We start from the raw sequence: 20217 nt of genomic DNA, 5'->3' as shown, positions 1-20217 counted from the left end.
TGGCTCCGGTCCAGCCCGTGGCCCCGGCGCGGGCCGGGCGGCGGCGGCGGCGGCGGCGGCAGCGGGCGGGCGGGGTTTGCAGCGGCGCGCGGTCCGGGGCTTTTTTATAACCCTGGCAGGCTCCTCAGGAAGTGCTTTCCCCGCGCCCCCTCCCCCGGCCACGCCGCCGCGCTCGCTCCCTCCCTTCCTGCGCGCGCGGGGCGGCGAGACGGCGCGGCGGACGCGGCGGACGCGGGGCCCCCGGAGGCCGCAGGTAGAGGCGCGCGGCGGGCGCGGGGAGGGCCCCGGGGTGCCGGCCACCCGGCCCGGCGCGCCCAGAGTTTCCGGCGGCTGCGAGCCGGCCGCGAGGGTTCGGGGCGGGGCGGGGAGAAGGAGGGAGGGAGGTGATGGGGGGGACTTGGGGGGACTTTGTGTGTCTGCGTCGGGCGGCGGTGGCTGCGGGCCGTTGCACGGTGCCCGGTCCGGTTGTTGAGTGGGGGTTGTGTCGGGGTGCGATGTCCCTAGGCGGGTGCGACGCGCTGTGCGCCTGAGTTTGCTTGAGCGCCTGCCTGGGTTTTGTTTGCTGTGTCTGTGAGTGTGTGTCAGGGTGGGTGTGGGTATCCACGTATGTGACGTATGTGTAAATGGTTGTGTGTCTGTCTGCCTGTGTATGTGTGTCTGTGGAAACGTTTGGGAGAGTGTGAGGTGTTTTGTGGGTGTCTTGGGAGAGTCTGGGCTTTGGGAGATGAGGCCGTTGTGTGTCTGAGCATCTTGGGGTGTTGTGTTTGTGTAAGGATGAGTATAATCTAGTGTGAGTACGTGTTTAAATCTCGACCGCCTGGGTGTAAATGTCTGGGCGAGTGTGTGCCTGGATTTGTGTGTGTCCAAGCATCTGCGTGTTTGTCCCTGGGTGTATCTAAGTGTAGTGAGTGTGTAAGTGTCTGGTGTGTGTATGTAGGGCTAGGTTGGTGGGGCTTTGTGTTTGTCCTTGCCTTGTGTGTGCGTACATGTCTGGATACGTGTACTTGTGTGCCTGGGTGTTTGTGTCTGTGTTGCCTGGGTGTATGTATGGAAATGAGTGTGTATGCATGTGGGTCTGTGGGAGTGTGTAATATGTGTGTGTCTGGAGGTGGCAATGTCTTTTGTGGGTCGCCGAGCTTCTGCTCTTGGTCCTTGGATGCCCAGGTGTGGTCCCTCGGGTGTGTGTGTGTGTGCTGGTGCCGCTGTGTTTGTGTCTCTGAATGTTGGAGTGGCGCCGCCCACTTCTCCTGAGTTGGACAGAAGCCGCAGCGGTCTGTTTTGGGGTGTCTCCACCCGTCGGGCTCAGGGCTTTTAATTGGCAACTGGATCGGTGGGTTGGTGGGGGGGGGACCCCCTTCTTCCGCCAGCCTGGCCTTTGTCTGCGCTCCGGGCAGGATCTGCCTCCCGCCGGCAGCCGAGCCAGATGTGCAGCCGGTGAGTGGGGGGCTGGCGGCGGGCGGGGAGTAATCCCGTGGGGGCGCCGCGGCCTGCGTGCGCCCCAGGAGGCCCCAGGGTCGGGGCGTGCAGCCGCAGGTCCCTCCAGGATCCCCGGATGGGACAGAGACATTGGCGCAGGGCATTTCCTTCTCCAGCGACCGTACCCTCCCCCACGCCCTGCCTCCGCCTCCCTCCTGCCTTCTGGGAGGAGAGACCGGGGTTAGGATGGCCAGGGCTGGGTGCATGGCTGGCGCACACGCGTGTGCACACACACACACGTGGTGCACATGCACAGTCACACAGGTACACACACATTCACATGGGTACATACAGTGACGTGCTCACAAACCCAGTGCATAGATACACACATACCCAGTCACATGGGTACACACACCCAGTCACATGGTCACATGGATACACACACAGTCATGCACTCACACACACACATACACAGCTTCAGACACACACATACATATACATGCGCTCGGTCACCCGTTAAGCACCCATCAACACAACCATACATATACACACAGTCACAAGCTCACACAGTCACACAGCCTCACACCCTCACTCACACACACTGGCATTCACACTCACTTGCTTACATAGTCACATGCATTCTCTCTCACATACCCACTGCAGCATCCATCGCCTCATCCTCTCAGGTCCCTCTCTTGGCAGCCCTGGACAGACAGACTGACACCCTGCCCCCACCCCAACGCACCTCTGCTGGGTCCCTCTGCACTGTCCTCATCTGTGCCCAGGCCTGTTTCCCCTGCCCCCACCCCAGGGCTGAGCCTACAGCATAAGACAGGTGTGTGTGAGGCTGTGGGGAGTGAGAGGCCCAGCCAGGACAAGAGACAGATGGACAGACTGGCTGCTGAGAGAAGAGTCTGTCCCAGGGCTGGCAACGGGAGGAAGAGAGGGACAGGGCCGATGCCGGGGGTTTCCAGCCTGGCTTGAAAGGCGAATGTTGTCATCTTGGGTGGGGGTGGGGGTGAGGAGGAGAGCAGGCTGGAGGACGGCAGGGGTCACCCATCAGGAAGGCCCTTGGTTCCAGAGTCGGGTGAGGCCACAGGGAAGGAGTAGCTGAGTCGAAGCTATGCCTGAGAGGCAGAGGAGGCTTTCGGGAGTATGAGGCACAGGTGTGGACACCTACCAGGGGCAGGGAGATGGACACACTTTCCTCGGTGAGCCCTGAATTCCCAGACCCAGCTCGGCCCTGAAGACCAGTTGGTCCCCTCCTTTTAGTTCACTCCCTGTCCACCTCCTGCAAAAGAGGCAGCCAAGGCCCACAGTGGCTCACGCAGCTGAGCAGCCAGGGAAGGGTCTACCCAAGAAGCAAATACTGCGCTATCAACTGAAGCCCCCGAAAGGTAAAGAAAAAAAAATCATGGGGTCCATTCCAGCTCAGCTGAAGGGAGCAGCAAGGTCAGGGAATATCTGGGAGTGAGCTCCCCATCGCTGGAAGGATCTAAGCAGAAGTGGTACATGTTTGCTCCTGAGTCGGCATCTTGGAGTAAATCTGGCTCCCTGCTCAGGGGCTGAACTTCTCTGTTTGGGGCTCGACTCTTAGACTTGGCCAGGCTGCAAAAAAAGCAAGACAGCCTGTGATTAAAGGGGAAATGGCATGGAGGAGGAAGGCGGAGATGGAAGGCCTCGGGAGGAGGGCTTGGCACAAGGCGGTAATCCAAAGCAGTGTCTGCAGCAGGCTGGCCCCTGCTGGGCAAATGCCAGAGAAGCCAAGGCCTCCCAGGTCGGCCTGTTAAAAATTCACACTTGGACCTCAGCCTCCCTATTCGGTTGTTCTGCTCTTCCCCTACCCCTGCCCCTGGGTCACTGTGCTCCAGCCACACTGGCCTTTATGGACTAGAACGTCACTGCCACGGGGCCTTTGCACGTGCTGTTCCCTCTGCCTCGTGCATCCCTCTTCTGTCTGTTCACCCAAAGGGTTTCCACTCATCCTTTGCACCTCAAACCTCAGCTTCAGAGCCTCCCCGTTCTGTTATTTCCTCTGGAAAATGAGTCACAGTCTGAACCACTCGCATTTTGCCTCCGTGGACTTGTCTGTGGCCTGTCTCTGAGCTCCTTATGGGTCAGAATCTTCCTACCAGGGCAAGGGCCTTCAGGGTCCTCAGGAGTGAGGTGGTGAGACAGCCTGGGTGGGGGTGCCTTGGCTATGCTCGGCAGCAAGACCAGCCCTCCACCCCCCTAACCTGGCTCTCCCTTCCCAGGAACCCCAAGATGCTGCTCCGGCTGTGAGCAGAGCAGGCGGCACTGCAGAGGCTGCTGGCAGCCGGGGCTCGGAAAAGACATGTGGACACCTGGTCTCCATGGCTCCCGCCTGCCAGATCCTCCACTGGGCCCTCACCCTAGGGCTGGGCCTCACGTTCGAGGTCACACATGCCTTCCAATCTCAAGGTAGGGAGGCATCCGTGGGCGTGGGGAGGGATCAGTAACTGAGAAAGCCAGTCAGCCCCAGCAGAAAGAGGAGCCACAGGATCAGGACATGCAAGCAGAAGGGGACATCAGGAGAAGGTCCTAGGGTTCAGTTAAAAGCCAGAGTCTTTTTATAACCCTTGACCTGGATCCAGGGTTCAGGGAGGCCAGCATCACCATTTCCAATAGCCAGGCAGCTAGGATACAGGGGTCAGCCAAGTTGGTGCCATGGGTCAACCCCAGGGGTCTGCCTTTGCCCCTCTCCCGTAGATGAGTTCCTGTCCAGCCTGGAGAGCTATGAGATCACCTTCCCCGCCCGTGTGGACCACAATGGGGCACTGCTGGCCTTCTCGCCCCCTGGCCCCCGAAGGCATCGCCGGGGTGCGGGGGCCACAGCCGAGGCCCATCTCTTCTACAAGGTGGCCGCACCCAGTACCCACTTCCTTCTGAACCTGACCCGCAGCTCCCGCCTATTGGCAGGCCACGTCCTAGTGGAATACTGGACACGAGAGGGCCTGGCCTGGCAGAGGGCCGCCCGACCACACTGCCTCTATTCCGGCCATCTGCAGGGCCAAGCTGGCAGTTCCCATGTGGCCATCAGCACCTGTGGGGGACTGGTAAGCCGAGGGTCCTGGGAAGCAGGGAAAAGCACCCCATAGTTTGGATATTAAGAAATAAACTTCTGAATATCTCATAGATCAGAGAAGGAATCAGTGGAGATTTTTTTTAAGTTTTGTGAACTAATTGATACTTTCAAGATGTACCTAAAGCAGTACTTAGAGGAAAATTCATAGCCTTGGTTATGGACAGCTGAATATGGATGAGCAGAACATCCATCTCACAAGATGAGAAAAGGAACAGCAAAATGAACCCAGGAAGAGTAGAAAGAATGAAATCATAGAGATCCTGGGAACTGGAATCTGACCCCTGCCCCCACCCCACTCCCCAACCCCCAGCATGGCCTCATTGTAGCCGATGAAGAAGAATATCTGATCGAGCCCCTGCAAGGTGGGGCCAAAGGTGCCCGGGCCCCAGAGGAAAGTGGCCCCCATGTGGTGTACAAGCGTTCCTCCCTGCGCCACCCCCACCTGGACACAGCCTGTGGAGTGAGAGGTACGCATTTCTTTCTGGGGATGGGCAGAGGGGCTGCACAATGCCCGTACCTGGAGGCACAGGTAGACAGCAGGTGAGTAGGCAGGTATGCAGTGGGAGGAATGGAAGAACTGAGAAGGAAATAGAGGGAGTCCCATCAGTTCTCGGGGCAGGAAAACAGCCCGGAGCTGTACAGACAGCTAAGTGGAAAGCCAATGGAATGGTCCTTTCCTGCCACAGTGCTTGAGACAGGCAGGTGGTCAATCGTAAAACCATTCTGTCTTGCTAGGATCATTATATAATCATTCAGTTAGGCAATGACATGGTGGTATCAAATCCTCGAGCAGTTTTACCATCAAAATGCCAGGTGGGAAAAAAAATGACAAAAAGACAAAAAATTAAAAAAAAAAAAAACAGGTGGAAGAAGTGTCATGCCACCATCCAAAGGATCAGAGTTACAACCAGACTTGTAGGGCAAGAGTTGTACAGTTGCACATTTTGGAAACGGGAGAATAGGAGAGCCTCACAGCCAGAAAGTACTTAGTAGGACAGCCATCTGGTGAGAAAATCAGATAGATATTCAGTGGAAAAACAGCCGAGACGTGAAATCAGCTGTATAATCTGATAGTCTGTAAATTGAACATTGTGGCAACACCCTAGTCATTTGTACAGACGGAGTCAGATGGTGTAACAGCCAGACAGTTGTACTCACCGGTTGGGCTGTGGGGCAATCAGGTGGTAAGACAGTCGCAGAGGGGACAGTTGAATTGCTGTACAAACAGAGTTGGGAATACATTGGCCAGAAAGTTGCTCAGTTGGAAAAACAAGAAGTTGCACAACCCCACGGTTCAGACAGAGGGACAGACTGTAGCACACCAGTACATCTGGGCAGTGGGAGTGTCAGGAAATTGTACAACCATGCTGACTGGTAATGGAACACTGGAAACTGGAACTGGTGCAGTCAACCATTTTGGCAATGGGACAGTCATCAAATTGTTCAGTAAGACGTTTGGGCATGGGGATAACCAGACTGCCGAACAACTGGACATTCAGCCAGTGGGATGGCTGGCCTGTTTTATAATCAGACAGTGGGAATGTCAGGCTGTTACTCAACCAGACCACTTGGCAGTGGGCCAGTTACACCCACTCTGGTAGAATCAGGTGTCCAGGTAATGGGACAACTAGACACATGTATATTCAGAATGCCCGATAGCAAAACAGTTAGGTGGTTGACAGCCATCAGGCCAGTGTATGTCCACAGGTTTCAGAAGAATAATAAAATAACAGGCAGCAGAATGAATGGGTAGAGGGACAACCAGAAAGTCAAGGGGTGTCAAGACACGTGTTGGGGCTCAGTTGCCATACTGGGTCCCACAGACGAGAAGCCGTGGAAGGGGCGGCCCTGGTGGCTGCGAACCCTGAAGCCACCACCTGCCCGGCCCCTGGGGAATGAAACAGAGCGTGGACAGCCGGGGCTGAAGCGCTCTGTCAGCCGAGAGCGCTACGTGGAAACGCTGGTGGTGGCTGACAAGATGATGGTGGCTTATCACGGGCGCCGAGACGTGGAACAGTACGTGCTGGCCATCATGAACATTGTAAGTGGCTCTCCCTCCCCGGCCATGGAGTCCTGGGGGCCTGGAGGGGGTCTGAGGGAGGAGGGCTGCTCTTGGCATTGAACTTAACATGGCACAGATCTGGAGCCAGGCTGGCTTAAATCCCGGGTTCCCCCTCTCTAGCTGTGTACCATTGGGCAGTTTGCTCCACCTCTGTCCCTTGGTTTCCTTATCAGCAATACCTACCTCCGAAGGCTAAGGAACCTTTAGTGCTTAGGGCAGTGCTCGGCACACAATCTGTGTGTTAGCTACATAAAAACAAGCACACTTCCTGCAGGCACTCAACAAACTTGGCAGTTCACACATGGACACACATCTGTACACATGCAGAGTGGTTGCACAAGCACCCACTGGTAAATTCATACAGGCTCACCTCCTTGACCCACAAGCAAGACTCTTGACCACTCTGAACCTCAGTTTCCTCCTCTAAAATGGCGTTCTAACACCGTCTACTTCATAGGGCAAAGCAGGGTTGGTGGTAGTGAAGCCAGAAAGGGCATGAGGTTTGACGAATGGTGCTTGTTTCACTGCAGCAGAGAGGGAAGACAAAAAGTTTAGCAGACATGCAGATGACCCAGTCTGTGATACCAGTATGTTCCATCCCAGCGCTGACATCCTCCCTTGGGCTTTGAGAGTTTCCTAAAACCTCCCACTAGGGTTTCCCAGGGAAGTCCAGATAGAACAGCGTATTCATTTCTCCTGAATTGCAATGACAAACACCACACAGTGGGTTAACTTCAGCAAGCATGGTTTGTTGGCTGCCTCACCATCTCAGAGGCCAAAAGTCCAACTTCCAAGATATTGGCAAGATCTGCTTTCTCCTCGAAGACTGATGTTCTGGTGCTGGCTTGCTGGCAATCCTTGGGGTTCCTTGGCTCTCCCATCACACGGTGATGTCCTCTTCTTTTCTGGATTCCATTGGCTTTTGGTTTCTGCCTTCTCCCCGAAGTTTTCTGTGGCTGTACTTGAGTTTCTTCTCTTTATCAAGGACCCCATGAATCCAAATTAAGACTCAAACTCATTCAGTTGGGCCGCCTCTTAACCAAAAATAACATCTACAAGAGAACCTCCTTATATGTCCACGCCCACAGGAATGCAGGTTAGGATTAACAGTACATCTGAAGTGGGTTACATGATTCAGTCTTCCAGAAGGGATGACAACCCAGAGCTTCCAGACCTCATCACACAGCTTCCATCTGTGCCCCCCCACGGTCCCCTGATCCACTCTCTCTTTCCTTCCAATCACTCCGTCAAGTGATGCCCAAATTGGTACCTTCAGATTAGTGATGGAATGAGGTCAGATCTGCATATCTCAGGCTGCCTCTGGGCGGCCAGTGGCAGGTGGGCAGATGGGACAAGAAGACAGACCAGCCGAGCAGGGTAAGTCATAAAGATGTGTGCCAGGAGGCAACCAGGGCTTTGCAGACAGTCTTACCCAGACATGAATCTCACTTCTGCCACCTACCACTTGTGTCTTAACCTCTCCATGCATCAGTTATGTCCTCCGTAAAAGGAGGGTGATGATAGCACCTATTCATGAAAACCTGTGCAGTAGGTTCTTTTGTTCTGTTTTGTTTTGTTTTCTGGGGGTGCATGGTCCAGGAATCAAACCTGGGTCTCCTGCATGGAAGGTGAGCATTCTACCGCTGTAGGTTCTTGATTGAAGCAAGCTGCTGTCCTTGTTGTCTGGGTTTTTGTTTTTGGTTTCTGTTTGTGTTTTTTTCTTTTTTGCCCTGGACTCCTCTTAAGACTCGTTCTCTCTTGTTTCTTGGAGGTCAGGTTGCCAAACTTTTCCAGGACTCGAGTCTGGGAAGCATCATTAACATCCTCGTGACGCGTCTCATCCTGCTCACGGAGGACCAGGTGGGGCACCCCACCCCTTCCCCGCCACATCCGTGTTGCCTCCCGCCCTGGGGCACCTGGCACCCTTGCAACCTTGCTCTGTCCACCCCCAGCCCACCCTGGAGATTACCCACCATGCTGGGAAGTCCCTGGACAGCTTCTGCAAGTGGCAGAAGTTCATCGTGAACCGCAGCGGCCACGGCAACGCCATACCAGAGAACGGCGTGGCCAACCATGATACGGCTGTGCTCATCACGCGGTGAGGGGCGGGACGCAGGGTCGGGGCCTGCGGGGTCCAAGCAGGGGTTGCTTCTGCGGAGAGATGGGAGGGACGGGGAAGCTTCCGTCGCCCTTGGGGGAGCCAGAGGTAGGGAGGGGCCGCTGGGTGTTGGACCATTTGAAAACTGATGTCCTCCTGCACTTGCTCCCATTCATTCATTCATTCATTCACTCACTCACTCATACACTCATGTACCTCCAGCATCCCCAAGGTCAGCTGATTAGCTCCAGCTGGGACAGTTTGTGAGGCTGGGGGGCCGGGAGGTGGGGGGAACAGGCACCAGTACCTATGCAGAGCTCAACCCCAGAGATGGCTGTGGTGGGATCAGCGGGGCTTGGGGAAGCAACCCCAACCCTCTCACTGCCCTCGTCTCATTCCGCAGCTATGACATCTGCATCTACAAGAACAAACCCTGTGGCACACTTGGTACCCAAGCCCCACCTGTTTCAGGCACCTTTGAAGGCAGCGGGCTGGGTGGCCCTGGGCGGGGGGGCGGGGGAAGGGATGGAGTACAGCCCTGAGCCCCCAGCCCCAGCTCCCATCTGCCTGTTTCCCAGGCCTGGCCCCAGTGGGTGGGATGTGTGAGCGAGAGAGAAGCTGCAGCATCAACGAGGACATCGGCCTGGCCACAGCCTTCACCATTGCCCATGAGATCGGACACACGTGAGGACAGAGGAGGTGGAGGACAGGAGGGGCGGGGGGGGACCTCCCAGCACCCAAGCAGAGCCTGCACGCACCCCTCCCTAGGTTTGGCATGAATCACGACGGTGTGGGGAATAGCTGCGGGGCCCGGGGCCAGGACCCGGCCAAACTCATGGCCGCACATATCACCATGAAGACCAACCCGTTCGTATGGTCCTCCTGCAGCCGTGACTACATCACCAGCTTTCTGGAGTGAGGGCGACCCTGCCTGTCCTGCAGAGAGGGGGTCGTTCTCACGTGGGGGATGCTGGGGTGGGGTGGGGGGGCGCTCCAGAAATCAGGGCTGCCTCTGAGAAGGGTCCCGTCGCCTGGAGAGGTGGAGGGTGCTGCAGGGTGGCTCCCCGGTGTGACCGCTGCCTTCTCTTGCCCCCCTGCAGTTCAGGCCTGGGGCTGTGCCTGAACAACCGGCCCCCCAGACAGGACTTTGTATACCCGACAGTGGCACCCGGCCAGGCTTACGATGCGGATGAACAGTGCCGCTTCCAGCACGGAGTCAAATCGCGTCAGTGTAAATACGGGGTAGAGAGAGCCTTCCTGCTTTCCTTCCTGGGAGGGGAGGGTGTGGGGAACTCCACATGGGCACCCACCCCGGGCAGTGGGCGTGGGAGAGCCGGGAAAGGGAGGTTTGCCCACGTGGGGGGTTGGCAAGACAGAGGTGCATGGGGAGTACAAATGTCACAAGCAGCCGGACCCCCTTTGGGTACCTAGGATCGGATGCCTGATTTGAGGCCTGAGCTGGGGGGGCCCGCTTTCTGCCCAGCACATCAGCCACCTGTGGACTGTAGCAGGGCCATCTTCCCTGCCTGGCAAAGAACTCGAAGAACCTTCCCAGGGACACCCTGCCTTCCCTCCCCACGCCCCCCCAAGGACGGGTTCACACGCTGTCCTGGCCCTAGTCCTTGACTGGGTGGCCTCTGGGTTCCTTGGGCACGCTCCCTCTTTCCCATATTTCCATTGCACGTGGACAGAGCCAGGTTCCCACTCCCAGCTCCCCCCAGGAAGCTGAAGACCTTCCTGCCGCAGCCACCAGGGGTCCCCTGCTCAGCCAGGGTCTGCCAATCCATTGCCCACATTCCCCAGTTTCTTAAATACCACTCCCCCACCCCTCATGGCCTCAGCCATGGTGGCCCGAGGCCGAGCCCCACTCAAGACCCAAAGAAGCAGGGTGAAAGTTTGCATGGCTGTATCCAAGCTGATGCTGTGTCACCCCCAAAGAGGAGGGTGGGCAACTGTTAAAATGCCCACACTTCATTTCTCTTTGAATGGCTGCCAATGCAAGACCAGGAGACAAACCCTGCCAAGATTTATATTTAACTAACATTCCACTCTTGCCCTCCACCCTAATTTGGCAGATTACTATAGGGCCCTCTAATGAATTTCTAAAGAATTCTGAAGCTACTCTGAGCACCTACTGTATCCTAGATATCCTAACAACGATGACAGCTGACATTTACTGATCGCTCGCTATGTGCTAAGCATATCATCTCAAACTCAAGACCTATCCTTTTATCCCTATTTGCAGATGAAAGGACTGAGATACAGGGAGGTTGACTCACCCAGGGTCACAATTTGAGAATGAGGCAGGGGTGGGAAGGGATTTGAATCCAGGGAGAATTCAAAGTGGGGAACTGAGACGTGCAGACCTGCCATCTACCAATTGTGTGCTGGTGCTGGCTATAGGTGGAAATGCGACTTCTACTTTCCAAGGCAGCATTTTCAAGTCCCTCCTGCAACGGAAGATATTATTTACTACATGTAAATGTATTGATACATGCAAAGAGCTGGACCTCGTACCTGGTCCAGGGATAGTTGTGGTCCTTGTTGCCCAAATCGCAGGGCATTTATGCAAGCCCTTTCTTGCCCACTCTGTAACATGCCCCTCACAGCCTTGTAATGTAGGCAGGGCAGGCATTAGGCTGCCCATCAAGCAAATGAGTAAACTGAGACCCGGAGGAGGGGGATGCAGTGTGAGTCAGTGGCTCATTCATAGGTACCGTAGTACTTCCTTGGGGAGAGAAGGCCAAAAGCAGAGCCAAAGCAGGCTGTTCTCTTTAAGAAGTTTCACAAGTGGGATCGGGGCTGGGCTAAGGTGGTATTTTTAGAAATGACCAGGAGGATAAGGCCAAGTGAAGCCGGGAAACCAGGCTGAGTTTTTAGCTGGGAAGTAGCCCCTGCAGAAAGGAGCAGGAGGCCAGGATCCTCCGAAGGAGATGTGAGGGAACAGCTCTGAAGGTAACCCTCCACGTTTCTTGTGCGCAGTTGTCATTTCACAGGCTGACCCAGTGCGGGTCCCTTCCTACAGGCGCCAGTTATTCTAATCCCATATTTGCAAAGTTTAGAAGGTTTAGGTTAAAAGCGGACAGAAGGCTCTCCCTTTTTCTGTGGGAAGATGCTTGCAAGTGGCAGGATCTTATCCAGGGATATTAATCTATATCTAAAGCGTTCAGAGTGACTCCCCGGGGCTCCTGCCAGGAACAGGGCCTGCTGCCGGGGCCTGGACCAGCCAGCCCAAGAGGAACTAGGGCTGGGAGAAGATGGGCTGATATTTCACTGGAGGGGAGGAGAGGAAGTCCCACACAGACCTGTCTTGGCTATGTCCCCTCCCCAGTACCCGGTATCTGCAAAGCTTTGGGAGGCCTAACTGGTTTAGGTAGGGGAACAAAGACCCTTCAGATGGGTAGAATAGAGATGGGGGGCACTCATCTTGGGTCATTTTCCAGACCTGGGAGCGTCACTTATCCCCCATGCTGCTTCACCCATCTCAAAGAGGACACCAGCATTCTGCATGCTTTAACAGATCCCAAGGCGAGACCCCTTAGGAACTGCGAATTAGAGCCCAGTTCCTGCAACCGAATGTCTGGGTTAGAATCCAGGCTACTGCGAGTTACCTTCTCCTATCTGAGCCTTGGTTTTCTGCAGTAAAACAGGGATGATAATGCCTAAAGGAGTTTATGGCTCACGTAGGTGTGGGAGAAGTGCGGCTTACTGCCAGAGGAGGGGGCCCCCAGACCATGCCCCACGTGGGGACCCGAGAAGACGCAGGAGAGGGGCGCTGCTGGCCCGCTCCTGGCTGCAGCGAGTGTGGGCACGCCTGGGTGCTCCCCGGCCGGCCGGGCGGGCTGTCCGAGGTAGGAGGGAGGGAGGGCGAGCCTGAGCAAGGCGCCTCGGCCCGCAGGAGGTCTGCAGTGAGCTGTGGTGTCTGAGCAAGAGCAACCGGTGCATCACCAACAGCATCCCGGCCGCTGAGGGCACTCTGTGCCAGACGCACACCATCGACAAAGGGGTGAGCGGCCGGCCACGGCCCCTGGCCGGGCCGCACACCCCTCCCCCTGCCCTTGGCCAGCCTCCCGCGGCGCGGCCTGCTCCGGCCACGCCCCCCTCTCGGTCGCGGACTTCCAGGCCATGCCCCCAGGGTCCCGCAGCTGCCTGGCTGCGCCCGGGTCCCCCACGCCCCCCACACCCCATCCGCCCCAAACCAGAGGGCCTGGGACCTCGGAGGGGGAGCGGGGCTCACCTCTCTCCTCATTCACCCCCAGTGGTGCTACAAGCGAGTGTGCGTCCCTTTCGGGTCGCGGCCGGAGGGCGTGGATGGGGCCTGGGGCCCGTGGAGCCCGTGGGGTGATTGCAGCCGGACGTGTGGTGGCGGCGTGTCCTCCTCCAGCCGCCACTGCGACAGCCCCAGGTCAGCCTTCGAGGACCCCCTCCCAGGAGAGAGGGGCGGGTCCCCCCGTCTCACCTCTCCCTTTGCCCCATCTCGCGTCTGCCTGCCCCCACTTCCAGGCCAACCATCGGGGGCAAGTACTGCCTGGGCGAGAGACGGCGGCACCGTTCCTGCAACACCGACGTGAGTCCCCCCGGCACAAATCGTGCGCCCTTGGCGCCCCCTCGCCCTCGGAAGAATAGAAGCATGCATAGAGATCAGCTACAAAATAGCTTCAGTTGCTACTGGAGCGTGCAGCGGGCACCCTTTCCCTCCTGGACCGGGGTCCCTCCTGTTGCACCTCCCCACTCTCCTTGTAGTTCTCACGTTCTTTCAGCAGAGGGGTCTCTCACTTTGAAGCAATTCCTTGGCCCCCACAACCCTCTCCAGCTACAGCCCAGTCTTTCCCCTTCTCATCACAGCCCAGATTCTCACCCCCATTGCCCTTTGTCACCCCCCCAAAACTGTCACTGAGCTCCCTCTCACCAAGCCTACTAGCCAGTTTCATCCTCTGCGTCCTTATCTGACCGCGGACCCTCCTGTTTGAAACCAGCTCCTCACCTGCTCCTGCCACCCCACCCCAGCTACACCTGTTGTCTCTCCTTTTCTGTTTCTCTGCTGCCTCTCCCTTGAATATAGGGGTTTCCCACAGAGGGAGGAGGTGCTCAGATCTCTGGGAGAACCCACAGGTCCCTTACAATCATGAAGTTCAAAGGAGAACTGGACACCTTCCCCCAAAGCCTGCTTCTTTCTAGCCCCCCACCCCATCCCCACCCCATTCTTCAAGAATTGGCTTCGTGTCTGAACTCAGAAACCTAGCCACCATCCTGTAGCAGGCCATTTAGTCCCATCTCCAGTGCACCTGCCAGTCACGCCCTGCTGCATGTTCGCACCTGGACCTTCCCAGCCTCCCCCCTGGCTCAGTCCCCTCTTTCCCACCCATCCCTGCTCAGTTGCACAACTGGACTTCCAGATTCACCCCCACCTCGCTCATCTCCCTTTTGGAACCCCAGGACTGTCCCCCTGGCTCCCAGGACTTCAGGGAGATGCAGTGTTCCGAGTTTGACAGCGTCCCCTTCCGTGGGAAATTCTACACGTGGAAGACCTACCGGGGAGGTGAGCAGGGGCTCAGGAGGCACTGGGGGAGCGGAGGGAGTTGTAGGTGCATCCAGGGAAAGGTGGATACCCCAGCATGGAATCTGCCCCATCCCTCCCCTCACCAAGGAGAGCCCAGGTTGTGGCTCGACTGGCACGTCCACAGGACGCTGGGGTCCCCCTGCTCACCTTGCCCATCAATATTGGGTCTGGGGTCTGCCCCTCTCGGCCGCCCCCTCCGTGGTCTGATGGGGCCGTGCCCCCCAGGGGGCGTGAAGGCCTGCTCGCTCACCTGCCTGGCAGAAGGCTTCAACTTCTACACGGAGCGGGCAGCGGCTGTGGTGGACGGGACGTCCTGCCGCCCTGACACCGTGGACATCTGTGTCAGTGGCGAGTGCAAGGTGGAGGGAACGCCTGGGGAGAGGGGCCGGTGGGGGGCAGGGGCAGGAGGGCTGGGTGCCCAGCACCCCCCCCCCCGCAACCCCCTAACCGCCACCCTTCCCAGCATGTGGGCTGCGACCGGGTCCTGGGCTCTGACCTGCGGGAGGACAAGTGCCGGGTGTGTGGAGGTGACGGAAGCGCCTGCGAGACCATCGAGGGGGTTTTCAGCCCAGCCTTGCCCGGGACTGGTGAGAAACTCCAGGTTCCCCACCCCCACCGCGCCCTTGCCCCACTTGGGCTGGAATAGGGAGTGCCAGGGTGGGCCAGCGAGAGAGGTGAGGTGGGAGGGCCGCCGGGCCACCAGGGGTGGGTGACAGACGTGGACTTTGTCCCACGGGGTTGGTCAGATTAGGAGTTTGCAGCAGCCAGCCTGGGTGAGAGGGGTGGTGCCCCGGAGTGGGGGTAGGTTGGCGAAGGGGGACAAGAGAAAGAGGGGGGATCAAGCCCAACTCAGGAACTAGAACAATAGGCCTTGAGGACCCGTTGGATGACAGAGAGGGAGATGTCCACACTGACGTGCAGGTGGCCGCTGCTGGCCGACGGGGACGGGGACTGGAGGTGGGTGTAGGGAAGGTGCCGAGCTGGGCTCCAGGGAAGTCGAGGATGTCGTGATGAGACGGGAGAGGTAGTTGAGTGGGAGACAGAGATTGGGGTCCTCAGGCCTGGGAGTCGCCTCATCCTGTCGTCCGGGGCTCAGGAGACACAACTGACCCCTAGAATGGAAAACAGGAACGTATAGGGGAAGATGGGGCTTATAGGACCAGACACAGATGCTTGGGTGTGTGGGTTCAGGAGACAATGTGGGGGTCCAGACAGGCAAACCAGAACTCATCAGGGGGATGCAGGTGGGCTGGGTGAGGTTTGTGGGGGATCCAAAATCATCCGGGGGGGAGCCAGCTGCACCCCTAAATCAACAGAGCCGGGGAGTGGGTGACAAACACAGAGAGAGCTTTTATGGTTATCTGTTAAAACTGGGGGCCAGAGATGGTGGGTGGAGGCAGGGGGTGCGGGGGTGGGCTGGGGGGCGCAGTTACATCTGAGCACTGCTCTGCAGGATATGAGGAAGTTGTCTGGATCCCCAAAGGTTCCGTCCACATTTTCATCCAGGACCTGAATCTTTCCCTCAGTCACCTGGGTGAGCCGAAGCTGGGGTGGGGGGGTGCCGGTTGGGGGTCTGGCGAGGAGTAGGTGTGCCTGAAGTTCTGACCTCCGCACTTTTCCCCCAGCCCTGAAAGGGGACCGGGAGTCCCTGCTGCTGGAGGGGCTGCCCGGGACCCCCCAGCCCCATCGCCTGCCCCTGGCGGGAACGACATTTCAGTTGCGGCAGGGACCAGACCACACTCAGAGCCTAGAAGCCCTGGGACCCATCAACACTTCTCTCATCGTCGTGGTAAGGGCGGGGCTGGCAGCGAGGTGCAGGGGGACCCAGCCCTCAATTTGGAGGGCTTGACGGGAACCGCCGTGTGATTTCTCCGTTGCCCACCCCCACAAGGTGCTGGCGCACACAGAGGTGCCTGCCCTCCGCTACCGCTTCAACGCACCCATCGCCCGCGACGTCCTCCCCCCTTACTCCTGGCACTATGTGCCCTGGACCAAGTGTTCAGCTCAGTGTGCGGGAGGTGAGCTGCAGCGGGGCGGGGCCGGGGCCGGGCGCAGGCGCTGGTTATCTGGCTGGGGGGCGGGGCCCCACAGGGCTGAGCGAGGGGGACCCCCGTCACCCCCTCCCCGCCCCCAGGCAGCCAGGTGCAGACTGTGGAATGCCGCAACCAGCTGGACAGCTCAGCCGTGGCCCCGCACCACTGCAGCGCCCACAGCAAGCTGCCCAAGAGGCAGCGCGCCTGCAACACAGAGCCCTGTCCTCCAGAGTGAGTGCCCGCCAGGGGCCGGGTTGAGGGGATGGGGGGGGGACGGTCCTCCCTAGCTCGGGGTGAGTGTCCCGGGGGGTGGGCAGCAGGGTCAGGGTGACAGTGCACCTGGAAATAGGGTGATAGTGTGTTGCTGCGATCAGAGGGGTGAATGCTTCTCGGGTTGGGTAGATGGTGCTCCTTGGAATGGGGTGACAGCCTTCATGGGGGTGGAGGTAATATTGTGCCCCAAGGTGGGAGGGGGGTCTCCCGAAGTGACAGTTAAAATGTTGGTACCTCAGTAAAGCTAATAATCCAGGTAATTGTCTTCCCATAGGGTCACGCACCTACTCCCCTCCTCCCACAGTCTGGATGAGGGTGCAGGTTAACGAGGTGCCAAGGGTGAAGAGGGAGGGGGCTGTTCTCTTAGGGTCAGTAACGGTGTTCCTTGCCGCGGCAACAGTTCCCAGTGCCAGTTTGGATAACGAGGGGACCCGGGGAGGGCCCTCCCACCTTCTCCCACCCCGTGACTTCGTCCCCTCCTCCCAGCTGGGTGGTAGGGAACTGGTCCCGCTGCAGCCGCAGCTGCGATGCGGGCGTGCGCAGCCGCTCGGTGGTGTGCCAGCGCCGCGTGTCGGCTGCCGAGGAGAAGGCGCTGGACGACAGCGCGTGCCCGCAGCCGCGCCCACCAGTGCTCGAGGCCTGCCACGGCCCGGTCTGCCCGCCCGAATGGGCCGCCCTGGACTGGTCTGAGGTCAGCCGCCCTGCCAGTCCGCGCGCATCCCACTCCTCTCGCCAAGGCAGGCAGGGACGGGGGAGGGGGTGGAGGGTGCAGGAACCAACCTGGCGGTCCACTGAGACCCTCCTCCCGCTGGCCCTAGAGGGCCACCTAAGACTGGTGCGACCTGAGCCGTCCCCTCCCCGCTGCCCGCTGGGCCAGCACCCTCCTTCCACATTCCCAGCGCATGCAGGGCCGCGGCTGCCCAGTGAGGCATGAAACGCCCCCCTCCAACTGCAGTGCACCCCCAGCTGTGGGCCAGGCCTCCGCCACCGCGTGGTCCTTTGCAAGAGCGCCGACCACCGCACCACGCTGCCCCCCGCACACTGCCCGCCCACAGCCAAGCCGCCGGCCACCATGCGCTGCAACTTGCGCCGCTGTCCCCCAGCCCGCTGGGTGGCGGGGGAGTGGGGCGAGGTAAGCGGGCGCGCCCGGGGGTGGTGGGCGGCTGAGGGCGGGGAGGTGGGGACGCGATGGTGGCAGGGGCAGCGGCTCAGCGGCCACTCCTGGCAGTGCTCCGTGGAGTGCGGCGTCGGGCAGCAGCAGCGAGCGGTGCGCTGCACCAGCCACACTGGCCAGCCGTCGCGGGAGTGCGCGGAGGCCCTGCGCCCACCCACCACGCAGCAGTGCGAGGCCAAGTGCGACAGCGCGCCCCCTGCCGACGGCCCCGAAGGTACTTAGAGGCTGGGGGCTGGGCCGGGTGAGTCCAGGGCGCAGGATCATTCGCCCCATCTCGGGATTCTCGAACCACCGAAAGCTTTCCTCTCTCTCTGCCGGACCATGGGTTCACCATCCCTTCCCACAAACATTCCCACTGTGTGCCAGTCCCTAGTTCTAGTTCAAACGTTCCAGGCACCCATTCTTTCTGGGTGCACCAGCTTGGGTCATTCCCTCAACTACCTCCAGAACTTTTTGCTCTGTTGGTCTCTACCTGTAGAATTATTTGCCTAATATGTTTGCTTTAAGTGAGGGTTTCTCGACCTCAGCACTGTTGACGTTTGGAGGGGTCAGATGAATTCTTGGTAGGGACCGTCCTGTGCATTTTAGGGAGTGGAGAAACATCCCTGGATTCGACTCTACTGGATGCCAGAATCCCCTGGGGGCCGGCAGCATCTCCCTTTGAAAACCACTGCTTAAATACCCCCATTTTTTCTACCTAGGTAATTTTATTTTTAAAAGAGAGCAATAGATAAGCTCTGGCTGCTGAAACCAAACTCTGTGGGTTGCCATTTCCACCTTTCTCCCCTCCACCCCTGTGCCCAGATTTTCTCATTTAAAAGGGAGACAAGCAAGTATGTAAGCCCCAAACAGATAATCTCTCTTGGGTCTTATCAAACGGGTAATTGAAAAGGGAGCTCTTTTCTCACTTTTTAATACTGTGCCCGAATCTAGCCCAGACCCGGTGTTCTGCCTAACTCCTCAGAACAGCCTGATGGCGTAGGTATTTTCAGAAGCCCCCTTTAACGGTTGAGGAAACCTGAGATACAGAGAGGCGAAGTCACAGGCTTGGAAGCACTGTGCAGGCAGTGGTACGCGCCCCTGCAGGGAGGGGCGCTGAGACCTGATCACCCCCCAACTCTTTGTCCCGCCCCTAGAGTGCAAGGATGTGAACAAGGTCGCCTACTGCCCCCTGGTGCTCAAATTCCAGTTCTGCAGCCGAGCCTACTTCCGCCAGATGTGCTGCAAAACCTGCCAGGGCCGCTAGGTGGCGCGCAGTACTCGGAACCGCCGCGGGGCGCAGGCTGGGGGCGGGGCCTGCCCCTGGCCAGGCACCCCGCCATCCCCTCCCCGAGGGGACCCCAGGGGGCCGGAACTAGGGGTGAAAGGGCGAGATGGGAGCTGAAAGTTATTTATTGGGAACCCCTGCAGGACTCCTGGCTGGGGGCTGGAGAGGGACTGGGGAGGGATTGGTTCACCCCTGGGGGCTCCCTTCTCAGCCCCTCTCCCAATTCGCACAGTGAGACCCCCTCCAGGGTGGGTTTGGTGAGGGGACATCTGTTTACCCCAGCGCCCTTTTCACACACTCCCCCAAGGGGGCCGCCAACACTCCCTGCCTTTGATGGGAATATGTACTGTGAAGAGTGGGGGTGGGGAGGGGGCCTGTGGGTGCCCTGCCCCCCAGCACTGCCCTACCCCCCTTTCTGATCTTGGGGAGTGGGGGTCTACACCCACCATGGAAGAGGGGACTTATACCACCTCCCTGACACCCTCCCCCTGATCACGCCAGCTGCGGGGGTGGGGGGGGACATAGGACTGGGAAAAACCATCTCAACCTCTGCCCTGCCTATCCAGGGGACCCCGACATCCAGGCCACCCTGTCATGGTGCTACAGGCCCTGTCCCGGGGCCCACACTCCTCTCGCCAGGAAGCCCCACATCAATAAAGTTCCGTCTTGTGTACATTTCCGCGCGTGGGTGGGTGTGTAGCTGTTTCTGGTTCGCCTCCAGCCCACCCCTTCGCCTCCACCCCCCCCCCCCGCACAGCCTGAGCTAGGAAGCAGCCCACAGCCCCACAGAGGTCACCCCAAACAGCCAGAAAGGAGGTGGGGGGTCTTACCAACACCAGCAAGAGCTCAGTGATATAAGGGCAAATGCACAGCTTCTCACAGAGGTTCTCAAAGCCAGCCCACTGTGCACCCATTCCCTCTGCGTGCTCCAGGCACACTGGTATCTTTGTAAGTCCTCAGTTTCACCTCCCTCTTCCCATCTCTGGGCCTTGGCTTGAGCTGTTTCCTCTACAGAAACACGCTCCCCTCTCCTCTTCACCTGGTTAACGCCAACTCACCCTTGCATCTCAACGCAAAGGCTGCCTCCTCCTAGAAGCCTCCCCTGATGTCCCCAACACGATAGGGCCAGCCCGCCCCTTTATTCGCCCTTAGCTTCTGAAGGCATGCTGTGGTTTTGCAGGCACCAAGTTCGTTTGCAAACTGGCCCAGGTGATTCAGAGACAGGCGG

At 58.6% G+C, this 20217-nt stretch overlaps 1 protein-coding gene across 4 annotated transcripts; it reads left to right on the top strand.

The window, feature by feature from the left end:
• The first annotated feature begins 203 nt into the window (after positions 1-203).
• ADAMTS10 (ADAM metallopeptidase with thrombospondin type 1 motif 10) lies at positions 204-19657 on the top strand. Of its 4 annotated transcripts, XM_077121575.1 has the most exons (24): positions 1454-3858; positions 4147-4493; positions 4833-4989; positions 6346-6563; positions 8361-8444; positions 8537-8682; positions 9086-9129; positions 9261-9366; positions 9451-9597; positions 9783-9924; positions 12581-12688; positions 12942-13087; positions 13186-13249; positions 14119-14221; positions 14468-14601; positions 14706-14829; positions 15696-15776; positions 15868-16031; positions 16134-16260; positions 16377-16506; positions 17035-17239; positions 17504-17680; positions 17777-17936; positions 18859-19657. In XM_077121575.1, the coding sequence occupies exons 1-24, from the start codon at positions 3771-3773 to the stop codon at positions 18966-18968; spliced, it is 3312 nt and encodes a 1103-aa protein (XP_076977690.1). In that variant the 5' UTR covers positions 1454-3770; the 3' UTR covers positions 18969-19657. The 4 variants fall into 4 exon arrangements, with proteins under 4 accessions (XP_076977688.1, XP_076977687.1, XP_076977689.1 ...); XM_077121573.1 differs by lacking the exons at positions 17504-17680; positions 17777-17936; positions 18859-19657 and adding an exon at positions 204-253 and having other exon boundaries at positions 3672-3858; positions 16381-16506; positions 17035-17146; XM_077121572.1 differs by lacking the exons at positions 17504-17680; positions 17777-17936; positions 18859-19657 and adding an exon at positions 204-253 and having other exon boundaries at positions 3672-3858; positions 16381-17169.
• Positions 19658-20217: the final 560 nt, after the last annotated feature.

The sequence above is a fragment of the Tamandua tetradactyla genome, chromosome 11 (genome assembly GCF_023851605.1).
Source record: "Tamandua tetradactyla isolate mTamTet1 chromosome 11, mTamTet1.pri, whole genome shotgun sequence".
Classification (NCBI taxonomy): Eukaryota; Metazoa; Chordata; class Mammalia; order Pilosa; family Myrmecophagidae; genus Tamandua; species Tamandua tetradactyla.
This window is presented reverse-complemented; position numbering and strand designations above follow the sequence as displayed.